Source organism: Sceloporus undulatus, chromosome 3, assembly GCF_019175285.1.
Source record: "Sceloporus undulatus isolate JIND9_A2432 ecotype Alabama chromosome 3, SceUnd_v1.1, whole genome shotgun sequence".
In the NCBI taxonomy this organism is placed as follows: Eukaryota; Metazoa; Chordata; class Lepidosauria; order Squamata; family Phrynosomatidae; genus Sceloporus; species Sceloporus undulatus.
Window position 1 is genome coordinate 184,775,716 of NC_056524.1, and position 23,494 is coordinate 184,799,209.

At 40.2% G+C, this 23,494-nt stretch overlaps 1 protein-coding gene across 6 annotated transcripts in view; it reads right to left on the reverse strand.

The window, feature by feature from the left end:
- Positions 1–3,197: 3,197 nt before the first annotated feature.
- Positions 3,198–23,494, reverse strand: part of PWWP2B (PWWP domain containing 2B) — a 45,749-nt gene continuing 25,452 nt past the window's right edge. For all 6 annotated transcript variants that reach the window (XM_042456710.1, XM_042456707.1, XM_042456709.1 and 3 more), the window contains 2 exons: positions 20,361–22,026; positions 3,198–3,738 (listed from right to left, as the gene is read on the reverse strand). In XM_042456710.1, coding sequence (XP_042312644.1) covers positions 20,379–22,026 — 1,648 coding nt within the window. In that variant the 3' untranslated portion in view covers positions 3,198–3,738; positions 20,361–20,378. The remainder of the gene's footprint in view (positions 3,739–20,360; positions 22,027–23,494) is intronic.

The following is a 23,494-nucleotide window of genomic DNA, read 5'->3' on the forward strand; positions in this document are numbered from 1 at the left end:
AAGAACAGTTCAAATGAACACTATGACAAGCTCTTGCTTTTCTGGGACTGTTAACTGCCTACAGAAGTCAGTCTGCTGGTGCAGAAGCCAGTTGCAATGCTAAAGTCAAGATACCAGTCTGTACTGTACCAAACTTTTTAAAAACAGTAACTTCAGTTGGTCACAACATTTACAGTTGGGAAAGTTTGCTCAGCTGAGCAAATATTTCTGTAGCTTGTTTTCACAGCTCTCAGCTTCTATAAGTGACATTTAACCTTGCTTGTAAAAGATACTTTGGTATTCAGACTAGATCTTATTTGACACAGCAGAATCATGAAACTAATGTATGGTAGAATTGTGCTGGAAGACTGACAAATAGAAATGTCCCCCAAGGCTAAAAAAAACCCAGGCCTGTATTTGCAGTTTTCCCCCTTTTGTGGGCTCTTAACCTTTGTACACTGTAACCCCATTTTTTTGTACAGTCTGCCCTCCCCATACATGGAGGATCCGTTCCGGATCCCCCTGCATTTGGGGAAAACAGCGTATGCTCAAGCCCCATAGGAAATAATGGGGTGCGTGCTCGCAGCGGCACACGGGGCGTGCGGTGCGAGTACGCACATTATTTCTGCCTGGGCTTGCTTTCTGCGTGAGCTCAAAGCCGTGGAAGACAAGTCTGCCTATAAGGAGGGCCAACTGTAATGGAGGTGTATTCCTTTGTTCCTCTAAAAAAGGGTCTTTGAATCAACCTTTCTGTAAACGGAATGACTGGGGTGGGTGGGTCACCTCATTTCCTGCTTCATCTGCAGTTTTCCATGCAATTTTAAGGGTCCCAGCCTTTCAGACCTTAGGGGTTGGGCAGTCTGTAGGAACACAAGATTATCTATAATCCTACTTCCTTTCACATTCTGCTGATGGAAACCAAGGCGCGTTACAGACCGCCTAAAAGCGGTGGTCTGCCAGCGGTGCCGGTTGCTGCATCCAGGAACCGCAGCGGCCAGACTGTGCGATTCCCGGGCGTAGCCAAAAAGAAGCGCCAAATGGCGCTCCTTTTTGCACCCCGGAAGTGGCGCCACAAGGCACTAGTCGTGCACTCACGCCGTCACTTCTCCCGCGTTCCATGTGGAACGGGCGCCATTTTGTGCACGCTCCACATGTACTAGGGTTACGGGTGTCAGGAAGTGATGCCCCTTTCTAACTTAGTATGTGCAGAGCACGTACTTTATGCCCATCCGGAACCGGCCTAAGATTGGAACAAAGAGACTTCCATTAGGCAAAGGGATACAATCCATATTTTTAAAGGGGGTTTGAAAGAAAGTCGAATTGCTTCCCATTCACACAATTTTTGTCTCACTGTCATGTCTGGTCTAAGAGGAGGTGGGGACCATTTCCATTTGAAACCTCTTTTGAAAGACAAAAGTAGAGTTTGATTCAAAAGTTTTAAAATCTTCTTCTGAGTGGTCCAATCCAAGGCCGGTTCAGTGAGGCAAAAGAGCAAGATCGTCATGAAGCATAAATTGCCATTGCATTTTCTTGAGAGTTACCACCCACAGACAATACCTAGATGTTGATCCTCGGCTTTTCAGCTTAGGACTTGTTACTCACATTCACTGTTTAATTATCTGACCATCTGTGTCAAAATAAAGAAACAAGTTTCACGTTTGTCCCTAGTAAGTTATTTTTATCCATTTCACTCCGAAGCTGAGGTCAGTAGAGTCAAATAATAGAAAAGTTTCACCCATCTGGAGAAACATGTGGAACAGAATGTAGAAAGGATTTGAAGCAAGTGAAATGTTTTGCTCTTTCCTCTTGTTTTGGTAATGTGTCTTTCCTTGCTCTGCTGCTGTGGTGCACTTTTACGTAAAATTCTAATTTGAGTCCTCAACCCACTTTTCCAGTACACTCACTCACACCAATCTTCTGCTCTTTATGAACTTTTCAGACCAACATTTCCCAGAAACAATGAGCCATTAGAATTGCAGCATGCAATGAAAATAAGTAAACAATAAACAGTGCCAGGAATCTACATACAACACACTGATTGGGATTTGATTCTAGATTAAAGGGTTTAATTTAACATCTATCTAGAAGATTCTTGTCTCAAATACCCACCAGCAATGGGTGCTCGATACTCTTGAGGGCTTAGTCATTTTTACTCTTTTACTATAATCTGAAGGTGTCTCAGTCATTTTTGACAGAGACACAACAGAATTACAATCGGCTCTCTGTATCCTTGGATTCAACCATCCATGGCTTGAAAGTTTTTTTAAAAATTCAAAAATAAGCAAACCTTGGTTTTACTATTTCATTTAAGGGACGCCATTTTTTATGCCATTATATATAATGAGACTTGAACACCCACAAATTTTACATGGGGAACCAAACCCCAGTGTATACCAAGAGCCCACTGTATTCAGAGAAGGTGAATGTTGTGCCTCTTATGAGTCTGTGTGGAAGACCATCCTCCTTCCAAACAGAAGGAACTCAAACCAGGTCCTCATACAGAAGTAATGAGGTAAAATGGGTAATTTTGACTGCTTCATCCTAAAAATCAGATCTTTTCAAATATAGGAATGAGGTGGATGGAAGAGGAGAGGGAAGGGCCATCAGAAATTTGGAGTATACAGCACCTAATGATGCACACTTCTTACAGTTTAACCCCACAATCATGCAGGTCAGAAGCAGCTGTTTTGGGGTCTTTTCTTTTTACATGATGAAACACTGACATGACTAGAGCAACTGGTTTGATAGAAAAAAAACCACTAGATCCTCTGTATTTGTAGTGACTGAATATCACTCAGCAGTAGTAAACCAGAACATTCTTCAGCTAGATGTTTGCCTGCCCTTTGCAGAAGATACTGCACTGCTGCGCCACGATGAAGAGACTCCACATAACAAGTTGCACCTCCCAAAGGAAGTATTTGGGCTTCAGGCAAATAAAAATCCAACAGCCTGTATAACCTTAACCCTTCAGTAGGAAAGCCAGAACATTCAGTTATTAATGACTGGGTTAAAAGAACAATATATTGAAACAAAAACACCCCACTGCTTCTCTATATCCATGTTTTGGTTTTTGTTGCCTATAGCCTGTGAATTATCTTTCCCTTGGGAGAGGAAGGGCATGGCAATGGGAAGGGGGCCTGCCAGGATCTCACAAGCTATGGCACATAAATAAACCCTGAATTTATTATTTAGAAAAAAAGGCATCCAGAAATAACGTGTTGCACATTTTCCAAATTTTAATAGACATGAAGTGAGTCCATTTCACCTTAAGACTACACTGATTCCATTCTATTGCATGTCCCTTCTCAAGAGTGTACAGAAACTGGAGTAAACAGTTTTGCAGCGTTAAAAATAAAGTGTGAGAGACCTTGTTAAGTAAAAGCAGCAGCAATGTATGTGTAAATAGAGAGGTGGGTGGGAGGGAGGAATAATCAAGAATGGATAACATTTCATAGGTAAATAAATACATTCCAAGTTGTAGTATTTCATTAAGACCCTACTTTGTGGAAGCATTACTCGCCAAGTTTGCTTCTTTTCTGTTAAGTAGCCCTATGACTTTTGGTCAGACTAGCTTCTGGAAGGCCTCCTCAGCAGTCCAGATGCCTTTTTTCTCTTTCACAGGTGAGTGAGCTGGACCAGTCTGAAAATGTATCCTGCCACCGTGTGCACTGAAACCTGAAGATTTGCCCAGGGAAGCGTGTCAGGATGTTTACAGACTTCGTGAAACTCTAGGACAGCTGTGCTCTTAGCTTCTGTTACCTTGAAGAAAGGAAAAGGAGAGGTTATTGAGAGTGGCAACAGTGGAGATCTATGTGGATGACCACAAGAATGGGTACACACAGCCATCCATCTAAATATAGTATGGTACCTCACTGGCTAAACCTGTCAGAGCAAACCGGAGGGCCATAGAAACCATTTGTACAAAATCATTCTGAAGAAGAGTGATAGTTAAAAGCATCACATGCAGCTGGGGAAGAAACTGTTAAGCAACTTGTCTCAAACAAGCGAAAAGCTCTAACACTTCTATTACTTTCACCTACTGGGCAGGAGACAAAAAGTTATGTTGTTACAGTAGTTTTTACTCCCATCTTTTCTTTCAAGGGTCATATATGAAATGACAGTGAAAGACACTTTGTTTAATCTCTTACTGTACTTTTGCTTTTGAATAAGTAACTGGTGGCAGTTGCTGTGACAGCATAAATAATTCTAGAAGGAACATTTACTGCTGTGGTATCAATTGCAAGTCTTCCTTCCTGTCACAGCACACAGAAATCAAACGTAGACACAGAAACTGAATCTCACCTCCAGTATGCAGCTACATTTGAGGTGCATATATTCTCCACCAGGCCTGGGGAGTAGTGGTGATTTTGAGGTTATTCCTTGTCCTACTCCAGAATAAGATTTTTTTTTCTTAATCTTACTCCTACTCCTATGAAAACCTCTTACTCCTTTACTCCTTACTCCTACTCCCCAGCCCTGGGGGAAAGCCCTGGTTGCTTTGCAAGGTCTGTTATGTGTATGTGTGTGTAAGTGTCTCTCTTTGCCTCCCACAGTCCCTTCCCCAGTGAAATATAATATTTTTTTGGTGTTTGCATGTACAATATAATAACAGGAATAAGGAGTAACAAATTATTTTCTTATTCCTTATTCCTACTCCTACAAAAACCTTACTCCTACTCCCCAGCCCTGTTCTTTACCATGTAGAGTTACTTCAGATTCCATTATGGACTGTATCCAACAGTGAAATTAGTGTAGTGGTTCTTACAGTTACATTTTTTTGTTTAGTGTGCATATTATCACTTGCACGTTAACGTATATTCATATTTTAACATTTTATAAGAAAATACACTTGGACCTCCATATCCACAGATTTTTCATCCACAGATTCAAGCATTCACAGATTGAAAACACTCAAAAAATATAAATTCCTTGATTTTGCCATTTTATATATAGGACACCATTTTATTAGGCCACTGTAATTAACGGGACTTGAGCATCCACAGATTTTGGCATCCACGGGGGTCCTGGAATCAAATTCCAGCAGATACCAAAGGCCCACTGTAACATCATTCAAATTAGAACTATCTTATTTAAATAAATTCAATACTTGTCACATGTGTAAATTTTACACACGCTGTCACTCACACAACCACACTCAGATACACCAATGCTCAGATATGTACATTAAGTGATGTTCTTTCATTCTTTCTTTCACTTGCACACATACTCATTTACTTCTCTCAGTCACAAAGAAACATTCATTCTTTAGTGTATATGCGAGCATACATTAGTGTTTATACAAGTATGTAAAAAAGAAGTGAAGAGTATGACTCTGTGTGTGTGTGTTAATTTCTGTGTAAGACCGTAACTCAACAAATCTGAGTGAGAGAAAATTGTGTCCAGTTCTGGGCACCACAATTCAAAAAGGACATTGAGAAACTGGCGCGTGTCCAAAGGAGGGCGACTAAAATGGTGAAAGGTCTGGAAACCTTGCCCCATGAGGAACGACTCAGGGAGCTGGGGATGTTTAGCCTGGAGAAGAGAAGGTTAAGAGGTGATATGATAGCCCTGTTTAAATATTTGAAAGGATGTCATTTGAGGAGGGAGCAAGCTTGTTTTCTGCTGCTCCAGAGAACAGGACCCGGAACAATGGATGCAAGCTACAGGAAAAGAGATTCCACCTGAACATTAGGAGGAACTTCCTGACAGTAAGGGCTGTTCGACAGTGGAACACACTCCCTCGGAGTGTAGTGGAGTCTCCTTCCTTGGAGGTCTTTAAGCAGAGGCTAAATGGGGATGCTTTGATTTGGATTTCCTGCATGGCAGGGGGCTGGACTGGATGGTCCATGCGGTCTCTTCCAACTCTATGATTCTATGATTCTATGAAAATCAGAAAATGAGCCTTACTGAATGTGTGAGAGAATTAGTATGTGAAAGAAAGTCACTCACACACCAAGGGAGGTACCAAGGATGCGGGAGGGAATAAAGGCATTTGTGCTGTAAGAGAGAAAGTGTGTCACAGTATGCATGTATGTGAAGAAAAATTAGCATGTGATAGTTTGAGAATTCATGTAAACAGTGTTTGGGAAAGAGAGAGATCATGACTTGAGAGTGTGTGTGCAAGAATTAAGGTGTGGGGGAGAAAGCATGCAAGAAACAGCATTCAGCTGAGCATGTGTGTGCGTGCTTGCGTGCAAGGGGCTTGTGTATGTCACAAATGGATAAAGGAGATAAAAGAGATAAAGGAGAGATCAGGGCCACCAAGCCTCTCACACACACATCCTTTGACCAACAGGTGTGAGGTCTTATTTCATACAGTTCAAGCAGATGACATAAACCACCTTGGTCCTTACCATTTTCTATTTCATGATGCATAATTTTCAATTCCCTCCCCCCAGTGATTTCACTCCTTGGAAATAACTCTGCAGAGTTATTTTACTGATAGATGCTTAGCATATTTTTGCACGTGTATCACAAATCAACTTGCAATTATTTAATACAAACTAGGGAGTAAGTCCTGTAAAACTCAACAATGGACTTACTTCTGAGCAGACGTGTGTAGGAGTGTTCTGTACAATTACAAATACAGTGGGCTCTCTGTATCTGTGGACTTGCCATCCGTGGATTCAAGCATCTGTGGACAGCAAGCATTGTGGAGGAGTTGGAAGAGGAAGGAGCTGTGGAAGAGGGGGAACTGGGGGAAGAGGAGGAGGGCTGGGAAAGGGTTTGGAAAGAGAGGGATTTGATGTCACGATCAAGGAGGGAGAAAGAACAAAGAGACCTGGGGAAGCCATGCTCTCTCTTGTGCTTCCTCCTTCCCTTGCATTCCTTCCCTCTTTTCAGCCTGGCTCCCTCTGTCCCAGCTCTGAGGAGTGTGTGTCTCCTTTTGCGCCTCTAGTTTGGGCACAAAGGGATACACAATCACATACACACTCCTCCAGAGGAAATCAAGACCAGGGGGACTAGACACATGCCCCATTTTCGCCGGTTGCAGTGGTGACAGCAGGTCCCCCCCCACCAGTGACGAGAAAGAGGCAGCGGCAGCAGGAAGAGCCGGAGGAGATGGAAAAGGAGGCAGCTGTAATGAGAGCAGCGAGGTGGCCCTGGGGGAGGGGGCAAAGTGCCATTGTCCTTAATGGTAGTGCAGCTACAAGGTGGCTGTGCCCCCATTCAGGACAATGGGACTTGAGCATCTGCGGATTTGGGTATCTGCGGGGGTATCCAGGATGGATCCTCCACGGATACTGAAGGCCTACTGTAGTAACAAAAAAAGTACACACTAACATTTTACATTAAATCATCACCTGGTCTCCAAACTTATCTAACTGGATACATTTAACAAAAACATATCATTCTTGGTTTCTTATCCAAAAGCTACAAAAGGTAAAATGTTCACAGTATAGCATAAACTAAGAAAGAGTCAAGATTGCTCAAGTGAAACCCTCAAGGCAAGAACAGAATTCTGTAAGGCAATTTATATGAGAAAGGCTCTCTCCAAACACCCTTGTTAGGAATAAATTCAACATCATGAAGAACTGCTTGTTTTCTAGCTCCCTGTACTTCTTGCAAAATAATCCAACTAGAATTTCTTTTTCTTGTCCCCTAAATTGCTAATACATACTACAGAACCAAAAAAAGACAGCATGCTCATTTGACATTTGCAGTTTTTCAAAACTTGCATTTCTTAAAAACTGCCTTCTCTAAACAAATATATATAATATTTCAAAGCCATGTTCCTAAAAAAAAAATCGATAAAGAAGTCACAGGTATAAATAATTTGCTAAAAATATATTTTATATTTCAAATGTTAAAGGCTATACAGCTTGGGAAATTGGAAGGAGAATGTACAATAGCTATTTTAGTTAGAATTTGATGATATGGAAATAGAGATTACCTAGGAAAAATATGAACATAATCCAATGGACTATGCCCAACTACTATTGCAGCTAAAGTAAACCCACAAAACCAGTAAGAACTTGGTAAATCAACACTTATGTAAGTTCCATTGATTCAATTAGAATCTACTAACAATTAATTCATTCAAAATTAGAGGAGGAAAAAAGGTTAGTGAAAATACCCTTATATAGTGCAACTAGGTGACCTTGGGCACTCAGCCTCAGAGGATGTCAATGGCAAACTCTGTCTCCGTGATCGTTCACCTTAGGGTTGCCATCAGTTGGAAACAACTTGAAGGCACATACCAACAAAGATTTCTTGGGCAGGAAGATCAGTAAGCAGAAAGTAAATCCTGTCTGATCTTGGATGCTAAACAGGATAAGCTCTGGTTAGTACTTACTGTAGATAGGAGACTACCAACAAATACCAAGTGAGGTAGGCTATATTTCAGAGGAGGGAACTGGCAAAACCACCTGAGTACGACATGCCAATGAAAACCCTATGAAATTCACAGGGTCGCCGTAAGTCAACAGGCAACTTGAAGGCACATACACAAACAATCAACCAATTCTCTCTCAATTCAGAACTCACATTGTCTTCTACAGTCCTATGTATGTCTCTTGAAACTAATGGCCATTAATATTTAAGTATGATTTTTTTTTTTGTTTAATATCATAAGTATGTCAAATTATGCTATCTTCTCTTAGTTTATGGTATGGGGAAATGTAATTTTTTCAAAATCATCAGAATGCAGCAAAACGCACAATATTGTTTTGATTCCTTAAAGTAACCAAGACAACCCCCCCGAAACAAATGTCTCTTTCATAAATCCACTTAAGTGGAGAGAGTCCAAAATATTATAGTCTAATAACAATCAAAAGCTAAAGACCATTGTTTTTGGAAACAAAAGAACAATTTTGGATACTCATACTATACAAGCCAAGCCCTGAAGCTGCCAATATATATCAGATAACGTAACTACTATGGGGGTGGGTATAGACTATAAACACACACACACACACACACACGAATATGAAAAAATCTTGGAACCAGATTTCATGCTTAGTCTTAGTTTATAATAAAAGGCAAAGCACTGAATAATTACTACACTAAATCATAGCCTAAAGCAGAGGCAGGAAGAAGGCAGATCTGGGATTTACTGGTACATCTCTGGGTGACTTGCAACAGATCATCCAAAGCTGCACTTGTTTAACAACAGCAGGAACAAAAAAGGATTGGAAGCTTAGGGAGAGAAGTGAGTGTTTTTCTGGTGTAAAAATAAATTTCCTAGGTAAAATACATCCCTGGGGTGCCTTGTTCTTTTGTTTTAAGTGTATGTTTGTCACGAGAACTATTAATTGTACACCTGGCTATGGAACCTTGAAGTTTCAGTAACACACACAATTTCACAAGGCAAAAAGTCTGTCTACCTAAAGTCTAATACACCAATTACTCAAGCCCAACCCAAAGATATGAAGGAGAGGCCATTTGTGCATACATGCATCTACCACGGAACATATACCACATGAATCCCCAAGACTACTTGGCTTCTGCAATATGTATCTACATGCTTCCCCACTGACAAGCTAGTTTGCATTTAATCATGCTGTTTAATTTATACACAGAATCCATCATGTGGAAAGTGGCATAAGACTCAGAGGAAGGAAGAAAGAAAATTGGGTGGGTGAGTGGGGGAGATATCAACAATTTAAGAAATGAAGATGACACTAAATTCATTGTTTTGATGTTGTGTGTCTTCAAGTAATTTACAACTTATGACAACCCTAAGGTGAACCTATCACAGGGTTTTCTGGGGCTGAGGATGTGAGATTTGCCCAAGGTGGGTTTCTATAGCAAAGTGGGGAATCAAGCACTTGTCTCCAGGGTCACAATCCAACACTCAAGCCACTAAAACCATGCAGGCTCTAGCCCTATGCTCAAATCACTACACCATATTGGCTCTCGACACCAAATTACCAGCAGAGTAATAACAAAGACTTGAAAAAACTACTTGGTGAAAACTAAGATAGAAAATACAAAGGCAGCTGAAAACAAAAATAATGACCACAAAATTTTCATAACTTTAGTCTGGGCAATGAAGACATCAAAATAGTTGAAGATTTTCTATATCTTGGCTCAATCATTAATCAAAATGGAGACTGCAGACAAGAAAGCAGAAAAAGGGCAAGACGTGGCAAAAACAGCTATGAAGGATGAATAAAGTGTTAAAATGTAAAGATATATAATTAAAAACCAAAGTCACAATTCTCCACACCATACTGTTTCTAATTTCTACATATTGTTGTGCAAACTGGACTGGACAATGAAAAATACTGGCAAGAAGATCAACTAATCTGAAATGTACTGTTTGTGAATTTTTCTGATTACCATGGACTGACAAAATAAATGGGTCTCGGAGCAAATCAGGAACTTCACAAGATCCTCAAATATAAAAATATATCACTGAAATAACAAAGGTAGAATAATCTGTGCCATAGTATTTCTGATTTCTATATATGGTTATGAAAGAATAGTGAAGAAAACTGACAGGAAGAAAAATCTGAAATGAGGTGCTGGAGGAGAGTTCTACAGATACCATGGACTTCCAAAATGACCAATAAATGGGTTCTAACAGAGGCTATCATACTTTGGTCATATCATGAGATGTCATGACTCATTAGAAAACATGATAATGCTTAGTAAAGGAGAGGCAGTAGGGAAAGATGAAGACCATAGTACAGGTGGACAGTTTCAAGAAAAGAAGCACAGTCCTGGATTTGCATGACCAGAGCAGGATTGTTGATGAAAGGGTGTCTTGAAGGTCTGTCATTCACTGGGTCATCTAAAGTTGAAGCCAGCTTGATGGAAGTTAACAACAGAGCACATCATGTCTGAACTCTCTCTCCTAGAAGCCAAAATGACCAAACTGAGGCCATATCATGAGATGACATGATGGTAATGCTCAAAGTGAAAGGCTGTAGAAAAAGTAGATCAAATTGCAGATGGACTGATTCATCAAGGAAGCTATAGCCCTGAGTTTGCAATGTTTCATCCTATCTTTTGTCAAAAGTGACAATCACTGGCAGAACAAATGTAGTGTGTTTGGGCGCACACATGCCTTCAAGTCACCTGTCGGGTTATGGTGACCCCATGCATTTCAGTTTTCTTAGGCAAGAAATACCGTACTTGGAGGTGAGTTTGCCAGTTTCTTCTTCTGAAATGTAGTAACTATTTTTTTCTGTGTTGTTTTTAGAGGCACTAATTGCCTCTTTTGGTATTTGCACTTGCCTGCTGATGTGATCTGGAGCTAAAGAAAGTCATGGACTCCTGATCAGAGAGGGCTAGTGAACAATAATCTGGAAAATTTGTGTAAAAAAGGAAATTCTGGTGGCCCTCTTAAGTAGAGATGGAGAACATTTTCCCCTATCAAAAACTGAATTCACTCAGGGAGATGATGTCCAGAAACTGCAGGTTTAAGAGGATGGTGATGCCACGCCTTCTTTCTCTATAAGCCTCAATTATTTCTCTGCCACCCCCTTCTCTTTGCACCCTCTTCATTTCAGCCCATCAGGCTTTGTGAAATTAGACCAAGAGCACAATATATATAGCTCTAGGATGGCTTCTTTAAACCAATTTTTAAACTCCTGCCAACTGGGAGTCAATTTTTGTGAATGGCCACTGTGATTTTAAGGTTGGAATTAAATGGATGAATCATTAGGTTTTATGGGATAAGCCCATAGTGATCAGCCCTTGCTCCACACTATAAGGTCATTTGGATGCTCAGCCACAAATACAGTGGGTAGCCTTCTGATAACCTTTATTTTTTCAGCCCCCATCCATCAGCCCACTACCAAGAACATGAACGGGTATTGGTTTTATTGATGTGCTTTAAATGTATTATGTGGAAGATACCGATGTTCCAGGTCTTCATTTTTAAACATAGGATGAAACAATATTATTTTTTAATCAGTTGACCTCATAAACCTGTCTGGGGATGAAATGATTTATGAGATAATCAATTTGGAAATAAGTACGGTTACATGTCTGCTAATCTCTGAAAGAGGAAAATCTAAATTTCTTTTGTGACCTTGGGATATTGCTAGATCAATTACAGTGTTACCCCGGGTTACGAAAATAATTCGTTCCGCCGCCGCTTTCGTAACCCGAAAGGCTTTCGCAAGCCGAAAACCCATAGGCGCTAATGGGGAAAAGCCGCGATTTGGTGCGAAAAAGCGCCGAAAAGCACCAAAATTTCTTTCGTAACCCGAAATAACCTTCGTAACCCGGAACAGTTTTTTTCAATTGGATTTTTTCGTAACCCGGAAATTTCGTAAGGCGGCGCATTCGTATCCCGGGGTAACACTGTATTAAAATTAAGATGTGTTTTTTAATGCGCTTGTTTAAATTTGGTTTCTGAACTTTTGCTAAAAGAACAACAGTAAAGATTTTTAATCATAAAACAGTCATTGTCATGTCAGTAATAATTAGGGATGTGGCTTATGCCTTTTCTGTGTTTTCTGAGGAATTGCCATTATCCTGAAAGTACTTGTCATTATCTCAAGGTCACCAAAAGAAATCTAGATTCTTCTCTTTCAGAAATTCACAGCCATGTTATTTATTTCCAAATTGATTATCTCATATATCATTTCATCCCTAGACAGGTTTATTAGGTCAACAGATTAAAAAAAATCCTATGTCTTCCAATATTTAAATGTGAACAGCAGGAACATCTGCACCCTCCACAGAATAAATCAATGTACGTTACTGATCAATAAAACCAATGTCACTGATTACACTTAACCCTTTCAAAGATGACTTCAAACCATGCCAACTTAAATCAGAATTTCTTTACTCATCTCACTTGTCTTCCACACATAATACTATTCCAGGAGACACTTGATAAGCAATGTTTTAAAAGAAGGAAACATCATATTTTTTGAGGGGATAGCCTGGCCATGCTCCCCCAAACTATGTTCTTGACAATGAAATACAAAACATATCTCTTTGGAGGTAAACTACACTAAGTTCAATCAGACTTAATTTCAAGTCAGGAAGCACAGGAACTTCAGCATGAGTTTCTTGATGTGTATCAAGAAAACATAAAATCATAGAATCGTAGAGTTGGAACAGACCACAAGGGCATCCAGGCCAACCCCCTGCCATGCAGGAAATCTAAATCAAAGCATCCCCATGCCTTCATAACTTGCAGTCACACTAGTTTTGCTGCTGAGGAAAAAAACATTACTCTGAGGCTGCATCCCCACTGCAGAAATAATTCAGTCTGATATCACTTTAACTTCTACAGCTCAATGCTATGGAATTCTGGGATTTGTAGTTTTGTGAATAATTTAGCCTTCTTTGTCAGTGTTCTGGCACCACAACAAACTACAGTTTCCAGAATTCCATAACATTGAGCCATGGCAGTTAAACTGGTGAACTGTACCAAAGATCTCCAAAACAAAAAGCTATGCATTCTGTCTATTTTGCCACTGGCTAAACACTGTATCTTCTTCCTTCACAACCCATGCCCTCTTAGCCTCTCTGACAGTTGCACATTGTGTCAGGAGTCTGTGTAACAGTGGGGCTCTTCATACATCAGAAGCTGCAGCTGGAGATCAGAGATTATCTCTTTCTAGGTCAGATAACTGCAGTTATTACCCCTGCTTTCCACTCAATTTTCTTCCCAATTTCATCTCATGCATCAATTTGTACCTGGTCCCTACAGCCCAAGGAATCTGAAGAAAACTAAACATCCTGTTAGCACATTTATTTCAGCATCCTCCTGCCATTTGCAACTTGGGAAATCCCTAGCTATATGATGAGTGCCAAACTACTGTATTTACAGAAGTCCTTCAGTTTCCAAAGATTGATCTTTGAGAATTTCTTCATCCATTTATTTTTTCTCATCCAGCTGAGCCCTTTCAAGCCAACATTTTTATTCTCAGTTAACGCTGAGTCATCTTCTGTAACCTTGGAAATAATCTTATTGCAATTTGTTGTCGTGTGCCTTCAAGTCATTTCCAACTTATGGAGACCCTATTACAGGGTTTTCTTGGCCAGATTTGTTCAAAGGGACCTTGCCTTTCCCTGCTTCTAAGGCTGAGAGGATGTCATCCAATGGGTTTCCATGCTTGAATGGGGGGATTTTGAACCCCGGTCTCCAGAGGGATACTCTAGAAGACAAACCACACTGGTTCTGTTTATTGCAGTGGGCCCGCACAAATGAGAGCTTACTTATTTGGATTACCAAGAGTTGATCAGGAAATGTTCTCAGGTGTCGGATGGGGGATTTTAAGATAATTCATAATTGGGAGCAGGTGAGAATAGTAATCAATAGAATGGAGAAATGCTTTCTTTCTGGCCGTATTGCTGTCTTATATTAATTGTTTAGCTTTCTACCTAATACAACCACATCCCAGGCAGGCAAAGCACAATTCAGTTACATTGCTAGAAATTCTCAGGCTTTAAATAGCCCCTTATTTCCTTTAATAATAATAATAATTTTTATTTTCATGCCTCTCCCTGCAGATTGAGGTGGGATTACATCAATAAAACAACACAGTACAGATATAAAATACAATCAATAAAACACTGACATTATTATTAGTTCAATAAAACAGCTAAAACATCTAGACCATCTAAAACATCTAGAAAACATACATTATAACCTTTTACCTTAAAGATCTCCTATAAGAGGTCGGATGGATAAGACTGCCAGAAGAGATCTGTCTTAAGTGCTTTCTTAAAAGCATCTAAGGTGGTGATAAGACAGATTTCTTCCGGTAGGACTTAATGGACTTGTTACCATTTATACTTCAGAAGTTGTTATAGAAAAAGATATCTAGACTGTGTTGTATGTTTATGTGCCTTCAAGTCACCTGTTGACTTGTGACGATCCCATGAATTTAACAGGATTTTCTTACACAACAAATATTCAGAGGTGGTTTTGCCATTTCCTTCCTCTGAAACAGAGCCTACAGCATCTGAAATTTGGCTATATTCCATCCAAGACTAACTAGGGCTGACCCTGCTTAGCTTCTAAGACCAGATTGGTTCTGGTACCTTTCAGGTGATTAGGTCCATTTACACTTCAAAAGCTGTTACAGAAAAAGGTATCTAGAGCAGCCACCGCCAACTGTGGCCAGGTGTTCAGTTACAGCTCCCATCATCCCTGGCATACACTGCCATGATCAATAAGTATGATGGCGCTTTAGGCCAACACATCAGGGAGCTGGTTTGGGAAGCGTGCTGTACAGGAGGGCCTCCAGACATTTGGCCTCCAGACATTTTGGACTACAACTTGCAACACTGCTCATTATAGCTGGGGTTGGGGAAGTTGCAGATTAAGACATTTGGAAGTCCCATTCCCTACTTTATGGAGGCTTTATTTCTTCCTCTTTTGACTGTCTCCTCAAAATCTTCATTACTGCCTCCTACTAACCAATAAAAGACAGAAAGTAAATGGTTAGTGATTTTCCCCCCCAATTTTATTCTTATTTCTCAAGGAATCACGCCTAGCATTTTTAGGCAGCCTCAATAAGCTAGTTAAATTATCACAACACTGTAACTTACAATTTTGGATGAGGTACAAAGAATAGATTAAGAATGCATTCTCTAACCAACAAAGCTGCTGGAAACAAATCACTCCTCCAACATTATAATTCTTATAACATGTCTCAGCGTACAAAAGCTTCAGGGCAAGAGTTTGTAGACATGCAAAGATTCCACAACATTAGGAGGGGGCAGCAGAACATGGTACTGGGCCCAGAATTTAACTTCCAAGACTAGCCAACATTTATTTTTATTTTTTTAAAAAAAGCAAGCTTCCAACCCCTCTGCCTGTAAATAGGAATATAGAAAACTACCTTACGCTGATCCAGAATACAAGTTTTTCCTGCTCATTGCAGTATATACCTGACTGGCAACAATTCTCTTGGTTTTCAGACAGGGATCTTTCGTGAACCCTACCTAGGTCCCTTTCACATAGCACAATTATAATACTTTGATTCTCCTTTAACTTCCATGGCAACATCCTACAGAATCCTGGGTTTTGCAATTTGGCGAGGCACTACCCTGGCAGAAAATTCCAAATGTCCCTCCCTAAGCCGGTAATCCATTCTTTTGTACGATGGAAGCATGCCAGTTTAAATGGAATGATAGTGCTTTAACTGTGTAATGTGAAAAGGTGCTTAGGCATTCCATACACTGAACCCACAACCTTCTGCATGTAAAGTAGATGCTCTACCATTAAACAATATTCCTCCAAGTTCTGAATGATGCTCACAGTGCTACCAAGAACGAGGGCCTATGTCTCTAGACAATCTGAATGAAATGATACATGAATACCCTTCACTCACAAATTCTCTTTCAGTTTTCACCTCACTTTCTTTATTTCAACAGGCTAGACCAAAACAAGAAAGATTGGGGTTTTTTGTTGTTGTTCTTGCTGAACAACCAGGAATCTGAAACCCTTCACACACTAATTTGGTTTTCAACTCACTTTTTTCATTTCAACAGCCTAGACCAAAACAAGAGATCTGTTCTTGTTCCTGCAACTGCTAAACAACCAGGAATCCAAAACTATATTTTGTATCTACGGGAAATCACTCACAGGTATATCAGTAGATACTAACCTACCTTTTGTCTGCCCCCTGAACTATGCCACCCTGGCACAAGAAGCCTGAAGCCTATTTTCATGTAGCGTCTACTATGGTGACACCTTTTGTGGAGAGTAAGAACAGGTTAGCCGGTTCTAATCCTTAACTGGTTACATATGGATTATGTTAAATGCACTTTTTACTCCAAATGGCACATGGCAAACTGCTTTAAAAAGCTGCTGACAGGGAGTGGGGAGCTCTCTGCTGCTATAAGGGAAACAAGACTAAAAACAAACAAAAACACATTGTATGAGCATAAACATTTGGACCAACTTTAGGGATGACAATTTTTCAGGATGCAGTAATAGAAAATACAAGTGATGTTATCTCATGTTTTGTAGCATATCACTTCTTGAGCAATTGATTGAGCTTCTCAGCTTGCTCAACACACCCCCAAACTGGGAAAACTGAACAGGAAAGAAAAATGCAGAAATCCAAATGAATGAAGAGTAAGATGCAGAAAACATGTTTTAGGAATGGGACTGGAGCCACCTGCAGATGAATTAAGTTACCAATGCATAAAACATAAGACATATAGAATCCCCAGTTATCACAACAATATGCTTCAAGTTTTGCATGGTCTTTAGATGTGTTTGGGGGGAAAAATCAGACATACAGTACTTATTTAACATTAACAGTGACTAAAACTCTTCAGAAATATTTAGGGAAAATAAGCTCAAAGAATACAAAGACGAGAAATTTCCCTAATATACAGCAACCTTAAATGGAGTAGAAACTACACTATAGCAGCTACTTACAATGGCCAATCAGGTAAATGAAGGTGTGTGTGCATGTACAGATATGCATACATGTGCACACACATTCTGCATTTAATGTAAATGCAGACTTTCATGGCCAAGTTGGTTCTCCATAACCAATAAAGCAACAACCTATAAACAAAGCATACATTGCTGCCTAAACTTGACAGTCTTGATTGAACACGCAATGCATGGCCTGTATGCTAGTGGTTTTCACAAAGTGTGTAAAAATGTGCAAATCCTACATAAAGGACTGAACTCACCAACATAACTCCAGACCACATAAGGGCAACTGTGGCTTTCTAAGTGCTTTTGGGCTTTAATCATCAGCAATCCCTGACAGGCACCACCAATTTTGAGGAACTGTGGATGATGCAGTCTAACAACGTCTGGAAGCAACAGCTGTCTACTCTGCCTAAGAGAACCACTGTGTGATTTATTTTGCATAAGGTTCCTCAGTTGCTTTGGCACAAATTTCTGACAAAACTGGAGAGCTAATGAAATCAAAAATTTGGGAAGAGCAGGAGAAGTATGAAGGTGGAGAGAAGTAGAAGAGCAGGACAGGAAATATGGCCAGAGGTTATAAAGTGATCAAAAGCACAATAGTATATAAAGCACAGTGTGGCTACTTCTGAAACGGCACGTTACAGCAGCAGGGTATAACTTCATTACTATGGCTGAGTTCTGAAATAAAGACTTCTGAACAAAAGTGTTTTGAGCATGTGCAGAATGTTTTCCATTGTGGAGTCACTATTCTCTGTGGCTGCACTTTCACAATTGATACAAACGTCTCTTCCACTGTATATAAGTTTGTTTCCAAACAGGTCTGGCCTCCAGCACTTCTTGTTAGAAATCAAGCAAATTTGAAATGTTTCATCCATAAAGGCTAGGAACAATCTTTTTCAAAACCAGATATGAGAGAAAGGATTCACACTTACACCAGTATGTCTCAAGCTGGAGGGAACAAGGAATATGAGCAGTGGGTATCATGCTTATGTCTTATTGGCAACAGGTCTATTAACAGTCATGTTCAAGATTGCCAAAAGAACAGGCAGTGACCCTAGCTGGAACGTAAAACAGGGACTGAAGTTACAAGTCCTGCCAAAATGTGGAGTAAGGTATCTTTGCACGAGCGACAAAACTGTACATAAAGCAAAGATGCAGGAGGTAGTGAGGAGAAAGAAATTTGTTTGGATCACTCTTCACAAATCAAAGTGCAAACCAAAATACCATTATACTGCAATATTCACACTTTTCCAAATACTGCAATGCCATTTCCACATTTAAAAAATCTCTATGCATTTTAAAAAAGATTTTATATTATGGAAATTTGTTTGCAAAAATACATGTTTTAGGCAAAGTATTTTGGTAGAAATCTGTTGGTAGAAATACATACAAAAATACGAGCAAATATTCATGTAGGCCTCATCTACATTGCAGATTTAATGCAGTTTGATACCACTTAACTGCCATGGTTCAATGCTATGCAATTCTGGGATTTGTGGTTTTGTGAAATATTTAGCGTTCTCTAACCGAAAGATTTGTTGCCACAACAAATCACAAATCTCAGAATTCTGGGATGGAGTCATGACAGTTAAAGCACTGTCAAAGTGCATTAATTTTGCAGTATGGCAAACTGGTACAGAAATGGGAAGAAACAAATCAACGTCTGAACACACACACACACACACACACACACACACGTTGAACCTGACACTTATGACCATCTCTAAAAGAAGAGGAACAAGTAAAGAACATGAATTACATGAATACATACACTGAGTGGGAATACCCAATGAGATTTTTTCCAGGATGGGGTGCAAAATCAATAAGGATATGTGCACAGTTTCATCAAACCTTGGGTACAGTAAGTGTAAATCAACATAAATGACATATCTAAGGGCAGGAACAGATGACCCCGAAGGGGTGGTTTGAAGCCACCCCTGCCAAAGATGGATTGTGGCTGTGGCAAACACATACTGTGGCCCCGATCCACCAGGAACGTGGCCCAAATAAGAGTAGAAAAGATCATTTCCTATTTGGGCTGGGAAGGAGGCGCCTTTCCCAGCCCCAGGGCGGTTTCAAGAGACTCCAGTGGCATGTGGCTCATAAACAATGCACCACTGGAGTCTTGAATCTCCCCACATCTGGGCAGCCACCTGGCTTCTGGGAGTCTAGATTTTGCGGTGATACCTGGAAACAGGTTTTAAAGGGCCTTCTGTTTCAGCCCATTGTCTCATATATCTCTACAGCAGAAGTGTAGATATTTAAGTCTTCTAGCTAACACAATACTGCCATACCCCCCAAAATAAGACGACCAGGCCAGAAATAAACAAATAAATTATTTTCTAAATAAGAAGAGGGAAAAAAGGAAAAGAGAAGTGGCATCATCTTTAAAACTAGCTGGTTTTTAGTTTCACATGGGCTTACATGTGTATAAATCCACTTCTTCAGATGCAGCCCTTTGAAAATTTAGGGCAAGGGTCATAATTTGCATTTTTCTGGATTCTATTACATTCTCTCCCACAAAAGTATAAATATGTATTAATACCACTTGGTAATACATTTAAAGTGGGTTTATATCCACTAAGACTCATGCGGAAATAAAGACCAGTTAGTCTTACAGGTGCTGTCAAGTTTCCTTTTTTATTTTCTCGCCCTTCCTTCTTTCTTCCTTTTTATGCTACAAGAGACTAATATGACTACTTCTCTGAATTTTCTAAATGACCTGTTATAAGCATAAGAACAATACAAAGCAACTGCCATCAAGAATATGTGAAATGCAATGAAATTATAGTTTACTTCACCTGACTTTTCTAAATGGAATTTTCAACACAAAACTGGCTAGTTACATTTCAAATGATGGCAAGTTAGTTAGTGACCATAATAAATCCTTATTAAGCACACTGTTTATATGCAGAGTGTATGTGAAGTGCCTGGGATTGTTAATTACTTTTGACAGATCATGTCTGTCTGCTTTTTAAATGCTTTAAAAATAAACTCCAAACAAAAAAGAGAAGCAACATGTCCACTTAACCCAGTGTTCAATACTCCTCCCATCTCCACTTACCTATTACTGAAGCCAAAATTACGTTTCAAATTGTGTTAAGAGGTCTCTTATTTCTGGGGTCAGATGTTCCACTGCCTTGGCAGCTTCTGAAATAGCTTTCCGATACATCCCTTTCTTCTTACGATTAAACCGCAGTTTGAAATATTCAGAGAAAGGGGCAAGTTTTGACAGAGACAAGAAAGATGTTGTAGGAGAACCAAACCATGACACTTTTGCTTCCTGCCAGGAAGGGTCTCCATTTTCCTTCTGGCCAAGATTTATATCAAGCACACGGGCCGGCCACCATGGGAAGCCATGGATTTTGCCCCAAACAATATCTCCTATTGAAATAGTTCTTCCATCTTCAGTGACACATTTGGAAACACTTTGTGTGTGCAGTCTAACTGTCAAGGGGGGCACAATCTTACGTTCATCCTTTGATGAAGATGAGACGGAGGCCTCATCACCAGGTAAAAAATCACACATTTCCGGTGATGTGACTTCTGAACTAGAAGATTTGGATTCGTCTAAACTGTCATTGCTACACACTGATAAGCTTGAGGAATCCGCTTTCCTCTTATGATAATTCATAAGAAAAGCCAAGTTATCATGTCCATCTTTATTCTGAGGAAACCTTTTGAAGTCTTCATCTTCACAGGAGCTCCCTGAAGACATCTCTGCTAAACTTCTATCTGCAGATTCGTCAGTATAAAAAGTAGCAGCAGTAGCAGCATGGGATTCTCCACTAGTGGAAAGGACATTCATCTCATCAATAAGTTCTGCTTTGTAAATTGAAACGTTATCCCCCTCACTCAGCCGATGGGGCTTCAGCCTGATTTTTGGAGGCGGCACATCTGCACTGGAATTCACAGGCCTGGTTAATTTTAGCTTTGGAATGGAAGCAAGGTGACCACTCGACGACTTATCTATAAAACATTTGGTATCACGATACTGTTCCAACTCTTTGGTCTCCTCTTGGTCCTCCCCTCCATTCTGCAGTAATCGCTGAGGACAAAATGGCTTCCCTGAGCCATGGATCCGGGAGGGAATTTTCACCACTTCCCCTTTCCCTTGTGGGGTGCTGTAAGATATTTTTATAACTGGAGTCCGATGTAAGAGCTCCCCAGAAAATTTATCTTCCTCGCGCTTTTCTCTTTTGCTCCTTTTCTCTGCAAAGTCTGATTCACTATGTCGCTTCTGCTCCTTACCCTGAATGCTGAGTTTCCTCCTGGTTTTCACATTTTGCCTGCCTGTGTTACTCTCCTCTGGATTCAAAGTGTTCTTGCATTTTTCACAAAGCACTTGTCGTGGCCTCAGCCTAATGGTGCTCATGATGAGCCTGCCAGGGTCTCTATTACGGGACAATCGCCTCTTTGTCCTTTTGATAGTCCTTGGAGGTGGCTGAGGGACCCACTGATTATAGGTGTTCCTTAGCCACAATGGAGGTGGGAAGGGAGCTCCCTCAAAATAGGGAGGGTATGGAAGAACACTGCCTGATGGGGGTGGAGGCAAGAGAGGAGGAACTTGCTCTTCCCCATTGGCCTTGGGGGGCTTTTCTTCCCAAGGCCGTCGTTCAGTCTCCAGTTGTACAGTCTGTCCATCTTCAGACTTCCCGTTAGTGCAAGCATTAGTAGGTGGGTCATCCGTCTTTGGTAATGAAGATGGTGGAACACAAAACAAACCGGATCTAGAGAAACAGAGGGAGGGAGCACAATATCAGAACATATTTTATACAGGTACAGGTTGAATCTCCATTATTCAAAATGCATGGGATCAGAACTGTTTTGAATTATTTTGGAATATCTGTGTATACATAATGAGATATCTTGGAAATGGGACCCAAGTCTAAACATGAAATTCATTTACGTTTTATATACACCTTTTACACATAACCTAATGGTAATTTTATTTATAACAGTATTTTTAATAATTTTTTTCTATGAAACCAACTTTGTGTACACTGAACCATCAGAAAGCAAAGTCATTATCTCAGCCACCCATATGGACAATTGCATTTTAGAGTATTTAGAATTTCTGAACTCTGGATAAGGGTTATTCAACCTGTAATGGCAAAAGTAAGCTTTAAAATCCTTGTTGAGGAACAATAAGAATAATAAACTTCATATTCTACAGCCGTGTAGTAGGACAAATTCCAAGTTTAGAGAGATGATTTTAATCTTCATGTGGAGAGCACAATCCACAGTGTGCGCTAAAGAATCTTTTCATTTCCTTTTTAAAAAATGAACATAGGCAGGGATATCCATGTGCACCAAATAAAGCACAATATGGAGAAAAGAACTTGTATGTGCCCATCCATTTCTCAAGAGCAACTTTTACACATGAATCCTTCTCCCAGACTTTTCCGGGCAAGACCATTCTCAAAGAAAAGTTGCCCTTCTCATACTGCAGTTACATCAAGACCACTTACCACAAGCAATCTCAATCAGCAATAAAGAAAAAGCAGCAGTATGTGACTGTCTGTGTCTGCATACAGTCTCAAGGATTTCTATGATTATAGCAAGAAACAGGACTACTGCAATAGGGTTGGCCAGAATGTTCTCTGGTGAACTCTTTTGATTCAAAAGCTGCCAGCATGGAGGATGAGGATAAAGGATAAAGAAAAGCCATCATTAAACTTTATGATGCCTTCTCTAGGCTTTCTGTTGCTGCCAGGACAACAAAAATATAGACTTGTACATGAGACAAAAAGGTAAGTTTTCCAAGCTCTGCATCCATGCCTGACTGAGAATAAGAAGGATCATCCCCATTCTGTTCTGGTTTGTTGCTGTGTGCCTTTAGGTTATTTCCAACTTATGGCAACCCTAAGGCAAGCCTATCAAAGGGTTTTCTTGGCAAGATTAACTCAGGGTTTTTTTGCCAGTGCCTCTATTTGAGGCTGAGAGAGTGTCTAAGGTCACCCAGTGCATTTCCATGGTCAAGAGGTGATTTGGACCCTGGTCTCCAGACTCATAGTTCAACGCTGAAACCACTACACCATGCTGGCTAGCAAATCACTATGTAGTCAGATTTCACTGGCAACATAATACCATTGAAAATCCAAATGAAGATATTGATTTTGGCACAGAGAAGAGAAGCCACAACTTTTGGCACAAGCAGGAGGGGAGGAGTGAAGGAATCGAGCAGTAGTGGTAAAC